The sequence below is a fragment of the Gouania willdenowi genome, chromosome 8 (assembly GCF_900634775.1).
Source record: "Gouania willdenowi chromosome 8, fGouWil2.1, whole genome shotgun sequence".
In the NCBI taxonomy this organism is placed as follows: Eukaryota; Metazoa; Chordata; class Actinopteri; order Blenniiformes; family Gobiesocidae; genus Gouania; species Gouania willdenowi.
In genome coordinates this window covers 7061328-7070292 of record NC_041051.1, presented here as the reverse complement: position 1 = coordinate 7070292, position 8965 = coordinate 7061328, and the positions used below count along the sequence as shown (strand labels likewise).

Here is an 8965-nt window from a genome sequence, read left to right as displayed (position 1 = left end):
CTTTGAAAGTCCCATATCGGTCAACCTTTAGAAATAATGAGGAAATCTCGTTAGTATGACCAAACTATGAATTCATTTAGGTGAAAGTTTCACCTAAATGAATGAGATTAGAGTTCCATAACTCAGAACAGGGCAGGGTTCACCTGTCTATCACAGTTATTTTGACATTTATTTACTTTATACATTATGTAATATACATATTTGTATTATCATTGCACTTCACATTTAATTTCCTCTAAAGTATTTATATATTTTAAAGGACAGAATATAACAATGCATGGGCAAAGTTGTATTTAATTTAAAAAAAGAATTAAAAACCTTATTTCACTCCAGTGAAACATTTTGTTTTCACTTACTGTTCATTCTATCATACCAGGAACAGATGCACACATTCAACTAGCCATCAAAACATCAGATTACATCACACTCGCTAACGGATACAACAATCAAGAGATTATCAGCATTATTCACCACATCTGTCAGTGTTTATCATGTTGTGACAAATAGTATGTATCAATTTATTCTAACCTGATTTTTTTTATTTGATGTTTTTTACTTGAGTTGTGCATTCAAACAGTTAATAATCCCTTGGTTTGAATTTAGTTTCGCTCAGTAAAGCGACTTAGTTTGGGCAGCAACAAAACCTGCTGCAGATACTGTGCAAACTTCACTTAATAAATACATGTAAAGCTATTAAAAAAAAAAAGCGTAATGAAAAACTCGTTGGTAATACTTGAGACTTTATGGAAAAACAAACATAAAAACTATAGAATCCATTGTTTATTTGCAAGTTAGATTTTTTTTTTACGTTTGTACTCTTAGAACATCAGGAAATGCTGTGCTGCTGAGGCAAAGCAATAAAAATGACAAATGATATGCAACTACAGAGCAAAGTATATATAAACATATTCCACATTTAGAGTTATGAATCATAATTATTGAAGAAAAGCCAAAAGAAAGTGCAGCGTACAACCAAAAACCTGCATCAAAACACAACACGGACGCAAATGAAGAAAGCCCACAGTGTCCTACATAGCAGCAGCAGCAGCAGCAGCAGCAGCAGCAGCAGCAACTATAATCCGCATGGGCAGATTTTTAATTTCCACCTGGATGTGTGCCAATCCAGAGGATTTCTCCTTGATGACAACCTTTCATTACCCAGATGGTCCACCATTTGACACAGCTCGTACCTACCGGACATGATAACACATCTCGGGTGGTACTGAAGCAAACAGAGATGAATAGTGACGGTCAAATTAAGCTATGTTTATTATCTTTTTGATTGAGGTTTTTTTTTGCCTAACCCTGTGTAAGTCATTCTCCCCTTTGACTTTATCTAATGCAGTGGAAATCAAATGACATTTAAATTAAAACATGACACATTGTGTTGAAAAGCAACCCCACGTCTTTAATTCTTCATTTGTGGGACCCTTGACTATAACAATTCAACCAAAAGGACATTTTTGGACATTATGGACATTTCACATCGAAAGCAATAACAGAAAAATACAATTAGTGTCAGTGAGCGTTTGAAAGCCAACTAAAACAATAAACCAAAGCACATATGGTACTCACTAAAGGCCATTCTCCATGTTCTGCTTTAAATACACTGCTAATGGACAAAAAGGCAGGAAAATACACTTTCAACAGGACAGAAATCTCTGGGTCTTACTTATAGTCACAGTGTAGTTCTGTGTTCAAGACACTGGAAAGAAGAACATACAGTATATACTATAAATGCAAGTCTCCGTACAGGTGCGTGTGTCCTCTCACTTAAACATTCAGTGCTGTCTAGCATACTGCATCAAAGCTGGTGGTTTGAATAACAAAAGTCTCATAAAATAAGACGATGTTGGTGGAACAACTAAAGATGGCGATACTCTTCTTTTAAAACAATAAAGCGCCAGAAAGGGTCACTTCTTAATTAGCCACGGATGCTAATATTCATGAGTTTTTCCACATCATAAAATCATACCCATGGGCAAGGGCAAGGACATCTATGGAGTCCACATGGTGCTATTAGCTTTTTAACTTCCTCTTAAAAGTTTCAATAATTTAAGCTTTTTCCATACGTTTAGAGACATATTAAATTTTTATTGGAAGCTACAGTATGTTTAGTTTAATTTTAATGGTTAAAAACTTGAGGATTGGAACTTTAGAGTTGTTGTTGCACAAATAGCACAGGACCAAATACTTTTTCTACCTACTTGTACATACTTATAGATAGACCTGGGTTTTTAACAGTAATAAAGATGAAAAAAACATATTAAATATTAGTGTTACAGAGAGAGCATTTACCTGCACACCTTTAATGATGTCAATATTTTGTCTCTGATATAATTTAGAGTCCGTCACAATGTGCCAGCACTTCATTTACTGGATTTCTGATTGGTTGAAACCGCATTGAGAAAAGTCTTAAAGAAGGATAAAACCGGCTTATTTTTGCCACATTTTGTGTTTCAACCAAATTCTATTAACGTGGTTATGTTTTGGGTTAAGTGCTGAGTGTAACATATGAAAAACTTAACCATACAACATCAATTTTGTACAAAGTGGATTCATCTCAGAAGATGTTGTTCTCTTGGCACCATCGAACAACAACTTCCAACGACGGATTTGCTGGGAATGTTTGAGTTTTGACTTTTTACATGAAATTTACTTCAATCTCCTGACAACTAACTGTCAGTCGTCCTCAGAGGCATCTGCTGATCGCTTCGATATGTCCTTCTGCGTTCTTTTTGGAACTTTCTGGGGTGTAATGCTAACTTTAAATCGGGAGTGAGGGTAGGATGTCGTAGATCGGAGAAAGCCACAGAATGCTTCATATTGTGAAGCCTAACAACCACACTGACCAAATACGACATCTCACCAGCTGTTCACTGGGAAATCTCAGATTTTGCATCTGAAAGCTACTTCCTGATATTATCAGTGTTTTAAATAGTAGATGTAAAAATTAAGCTACTTTATTTGTCATTGTACAATAAAATGTACATCAAAAAATAGAGAATAGCGTAGGGCTGGGCGATATATCCAGATTTTTCTATTTTGGTGAAATATAAAATTACCATATGGCCTATAACAAAATATTTTTAATTTTGTATCTTATTTTGTATCAAATGCTCATTTGAGGAGTCGCTGCTTTCGAAACTTCTCAGAACAGTATTAAAAGCACAGTTAAATTGATTTCTGAGTGCGTTCTAACCCGAACCTTCATCTAAACAAGCCACCCAACAGAACTCACTCACACGTGCTGTCCCTTACGGGAGAAAAAGCTAAATGTGGCACATATTGTGCATCTGTTTGTTAATAAATGTGCCCGTGTGGCATTTTTCATCAGCAAATATCTCCCAAAATTGTCTTTCTGGTCAGACTTTACTTGAAGTTTTATACTTAATGCTGATATTACACTGTCATTATCTGTCATTTGCATGAATAAGGTTTATTAATTCGCTAATTTATGACACCTTTGAAGCTATGTTGGCATTTTTTGGGTTAGGTGGACAGTTCTATTGGGGTTAGGTAAGGTTAGAGTAAGAATAACAAACAACACTTAATGACAGCCTTCGTGACACCTTATTCATAATGACAGCGTAATGACAGCCTTTATCTATAAAACTTCAAGTGAAGTGTTACCCTTTATTTTAATTAAAAATATCGAGATTTATATTGTTTATCGTCATTTTGAGGAAAAATATTGAGATTTGAGTTTTGGTCCATATCGTCCAGCCCTAGAATAGTGTACATCCCTTAATTTTTCTGGATAGATTGTTGCCACTGTATGGCAAGCTATGGGACGCTAGACAATACAAATAATGGAAAAAGGAGAAATGAAATGTGTTATCCATGTTTGTTACAATGCAGGTTAATAGTCAGCGCACTATGCAAATAATTGTGTTCGGATTATCGTTTATTTTGCAAAGCCTGCAGAGGGTTGCATGTTATTATATGGAAATTGAAGAAAATTATCAAAACCATAAATACATATACCCATGGCCTTATGGCTAAAAGACAGCAGTGGAGCGATGCTCCAGGCCGTACATTCATTCATACACATGGATAATTACTAACTGGATGAGGAATTAAGGATTGTCCTTGGAGTTTAAAGCCAATCCTCGTCCTCTTGAGCACTGGGCTGGCGTTTGGCAGCTCTGTCCATTTACCAATCCTGGGCAGCTGTCCGACACTGCTATTAACCTGAACGTAGCCCAACCATCCATAAAGCTGTTTGGGACATGGCAGCTGCTCAAGGGGCAGCGAGGTATTAAGCACAGATTTACAAGAAGGAAAACGTCCTCCTTTCATCATAATCTGTTTTATACACGCAAGACAGCCCACATACACATAAACATCCAGCAGGCCTTACGTATAGTTGACAGCACACGGCGTTGATGTGTTTGGACACACACTCTGACAGGTAACATGCACTGCCACCTTTTCATTGGCTATAGCATTTACTGCTTGTGCACATGCATTATTTAGACAAGTACGGCCCAGTCTCATCTACACCCAGCTTTAGTTTGGTCCTCTTTGAACTCCTGAGCTTCTACCTAACCTCATCACTCCTATGTGTACAACAGTGCAAAGGGATCGCAGAGCATCATACTCTGCTGTGTTACTTCAGAGCATTTTTTTTTTTCTTTCAGTACAACAAAGCCAGCTGGTGCACACATTCACTATGATCACAGTGTAGATTTCACACAAAGAACCAACCCAAGAAAAGCCTCTCTTTTTTTTTTTTTTTTTTTTTAAATGAAAGTGCATCTGATGAAAGAACAACATAACATGGCAGCCGGATGCATGATGGTATCAGAATGATGCAACGTCAAATCTTCAATTTCTAGTCTCTTGTCATGTTTCCCAGGGTCAGACCGAATGAACTCATGAATAAGGATCCAATTAAAACTACGTTAATGTCTTTGAGACAGCGCAGTCAGAACCACGTACACATGTAAGATGTCACTCTGATACCAGTTGTTTTGTTGGGTTTGACAGGCAACAAGCCGATAAGTCGGAACACTTCATTGAGAGAAAAACAAACCAGGGTCCCTTAAAGGGCATCCTTTAGGAGTCAAAAGCCCGATCCTCACAGATTTCCAATGCTGCTTTACTCGCGCCGCCAAAAACTTCCACATTCGCGTCAATCCAAGGAACCACATTTCCTGGCATGTAAGCCGAACAATTGGCCAAACCTACGATGTCTACGGGTCTCAGTACTCTGTCCCACATGTTGAACTGGCTCAACTCTCCCACAAAGGCCTGGGTGGCATCGAAACGGCCGCCGACAATGTCCTTGAAGAAGAAACAAAAATAGGTTGGACTTACAATAGATTGGTAAACATTTTCAAAATAGTACAAAAGGAATCTAGATCTTGTTTGGTTAGTAAGTTTAGGTAAGTTATTTGAAAACACTCTATTTGAAGGGGTATACATAAGGCTGACATATTACGCTGTTGTTATTATGACATGACACCTTTAATCAACATATTATTGTTGATTAAAATGATCATTATCAGAACATGATGTGAAAACACAATACTCAGTCTTGGTCCCACACCAGGTGGGAGATGACTGGAAATAATAAAAACTGTAGAAATAAATCTACGCAAGAGGCACTAAATACTGTTTCATTCCACATATTTACAAAGTTATATTCTTTAAAATATGTGTTCACACTGCATCATTATGCTCTATAGTTGTATTTTGAGCAAGATGTTGTATCTCGACAAAGTGGGTGTTCCGATTCAGAAACAAGAGAATGGGGGTACCAAACATGTTTAAGAACCACTGCACTAAATTATGACACCTTAAAGCTATGTTGGCATTTTTTAGGTAAGGGTCAGGTTTGGGAAATGTTTTGAGCTGTTCCTGCTCTTGTGTCTCCATACTTTGGATGACCTTTTTGTAATAAAAAGAAAGAAGTCCAGGAGAACAAAAAGGGAGGGAGTTGCTTATTGGGTCTAATTTAGCCTGAATGTGGGATGGTTAGGGTTAGGCTTTGGGATTCAGATTGAGCTGGAGTTTGACATGGTTAAGGTTAAGATAGGAGGTTTAGGATAAGCTTGAAATAAGTTAAGATATGAATAAATACTTAAAATCTCATAAAACACCTTTAAAATGATTTTTAAGGGTTCTTAAAAATACAATAAAACAAGAAATAATATTTAAAAAAAACCTAAAGGTTAGGGTAATGAACAACTCCTATTTTGTTTTGAATACTTTATTAATCAGGTTTTAACACACTGTTATTTTAGGGACATGCTTCTCACACACATAGACCCATTAATGGACAGATGGAGTGTGGCTGCTTTTACTGTGAAGGGAGTCCACCAGAGCAGTGCCTTGGTTCAGTGCCTTGCTCAAGGGCTTGAGAAGTGCCCTGGCACCTCTACCAGAACTTCCATATTTTTGATCTGCACCAGGACTTGAACCGTAGCAGATCAAAAACCCTCCCTTTCCCAACCCATGTCACTACGGACTGAGCTACTGCCGCCCAAAAAAACGGACACCTTATTCATGCTAATGACAGGTGTCATGACAACAACAGCACAATGTCAGCCTTATGTATAAAACTACAAGCAAAGTGTTAGCAGTTATTTTTAGTCCATTTTAGATTGTCATAAATTTAGTTACATTTTTCTGTTCTTTAAAACTTTGACGTGGTTGACCTTCACTTTTGTATTTAAGTCAGTGTTTGTGTGTGTCTGTGTTTAAACAAGTCTGAGCTCATACTAAATTAGTATGTACACTATGTTGTTCATTAGAATGACGGTTTAAGTGTTCTCTCTTGCATTTCCATCTGCTGGACATTCCTGTTGACCTTTAAACCCTGCTAATTTAGTCTTACCTCTGCAAAGGAGGTCACATTTTAGGTGTTGTTTTATTTCTGTCTTTTAGAAAGATTACGTCAAAAGTACTTTACGGATTTGGAATGAACTTGAAACCAAAACTAGACCATATACCATTAAAGATTCCTCCCAGATCAATACACTGATTCTGATTCTCAGTTTTGAAATGAGAAAAATCCTTCTCTCTCATCATTGGTGAAAGTTCAGAAAGTCATACTGGGCTAAACATTGACTGATCTTTATGAAATGTTACTCAGTTATGTCAAGTTGGCTCCTCAATTGCTACATTGGGTATTTTATCTTGATTTTTTTTAAACAAAATTGATGGTATCCATACATTTGGATGTATGTATCTTTATTAATAGGGATAAAAATGTCCAGATAACTGTGAATTTCTGGCAAAGAGAATATTTGGCGCTTGGCAAAAGTTTGTGCTCTCTGAGTGCTCTTGTATTTTGTATTATTCCACACTCTTATAAATACATTTGAGAAGTTAAGGATGTCTTTATTTTGGCTTGTGGCTTTTCATTGGGGGTGGTGGTTCACTGGTTCATTTCATTCTTACCTTATGTGTATAACTGTCAGCTCAATCATTACAACCACCAGCATCTCATTAATGCAGTATAAATACATTGGAATTGATTCAAATATCTCCTTAAAATAGATATAATGCTCCCACCAATGGAGAAACCTAATACAGCCAAGCGGTGAAATGTTGAATGCAGAGGTGAAAGTAACTGATTACAAGTACTCACATTACTGTAATTGAGTTGCTGAGTAATTTTTATTTTTTTTATTTTAAAATGATCAGATCAACAGACATTGTGAAACTAGACAACAATCAAATGCATCACATCATAGCCGACCAATCAGACTAAATGTGATGCACGGCGCAAAAACAGCATTGAATGGAGGTTATTTTCTCAGTGTTAGAGTTCATAAATCTAGCTATAATATAGCCTGATAAATTATTCATTTTGAATTGAATTCATTGGTGTTATTTTATTTTCAAAAACGGAATTGTTCATTTTGACAAACCCTTTATTTAATACAGATGCCTTTGTGAAAAATAAATTAAGTTACTTTTGTGCAAGATTTGGTTTCTTCCTTTTTAAGTTTATACATGAGATGTTTACTGTATGCAAGATTTATTACCTAAAATAAACGTCGGTGGTGAAAGTAACTAGTAACTTTTATTTTGAGTACTATTTAATTGAGCTACTTTTTACTTGTACTTCAGTATTTTATTTATTACATACTTGTACTTGAGTACAATTTCAATCAAATAACAGTAGTTCTACTTGAGTAGAATATATCAGTACTCTTTACACTCTGGTTGAATGAGTAGAGCTGTTGTTAGGGTTGGGGTGAATTACATATTCCAGTTACAATTACGTCTTCAATTATCCATGTTCAATTATAACTCAATTATGATTACAGTGATCAGCATTTTTTCCAATTACAATCCAATCACAAATATTTTCTATCTTGAGAAAGTCATTTACAATTACACTCTTAATTACTTAAGATCCATTACAATTAATCACACTAACTGAGCCTGAAATATGTAACCTTCCTCTTGTGTTAGCTTTCTGTGAGCATCTCTAATAACGGGTCCTAAATCAGATGCAATATACACTACAAACAATTATCAATAAAAATATAGGTTATAATATTATGATGTGGGCGTCTGAGCCTTTTTGCGGTCAGTATACTAAGATGGCCACAAAAGCTCACAACACAACGCAGAATGACAAACGCCACAATGCAACAAAAAACTAAAGCGCACACAAATACAAACTCCACAACACAAAACAAACGCTCACAACCTAACACGAAAGCAGTCCGGTAAAAATCCATGAAGAAGAGTGATGATAATGGATGTACATAAAAAAAATCCACGAAGAGTGACGATAACGAAGGTACATAAAAAATCCACAAAGAAGAGTGACGATAATGTTGGTGTCCGTACCCGATGCTTTCACTGGTCGGATCCTTTCCTCATTCTTCTTCATGGATTTTTTACCAGACTGTTTTCATGTTGTGTCGTTAGCTTTCGTATTGTCAGCGTTTGAGTTGTGGGGGGTTTGTATTTTTGTTCGCGTTGTGGCGTTCTTCAT

The 8965-nt window shown here is 36.3% G+C and overlaps 1 protein-coding gene across 1 annotated transcript in view; it reads right to left on the bottom strand.

Annotated features, from left to right (window-relative positions):
- Positions 1 to 3304: 3304 nt before the first annotated feature.
- The window catches only part of LOC114468351 (neuronal pentraxin-2-like), a 27863-nt gene continuing 22202 nt past the window's right edge, over positions 3305 to 8965 (bottom strand). The window contains exon 5 of the mRNA XM_028455192.1: positions 3305 to 5289. Coding sequence (XP_028310993.1) covers positions 5062 to 5289 — 228 coding nt within the window. The 3' untranslated portion in view covers positions 3305 to 5061. The remainder of the gene's footprint in view (positions 5290 to 8965) is intronic.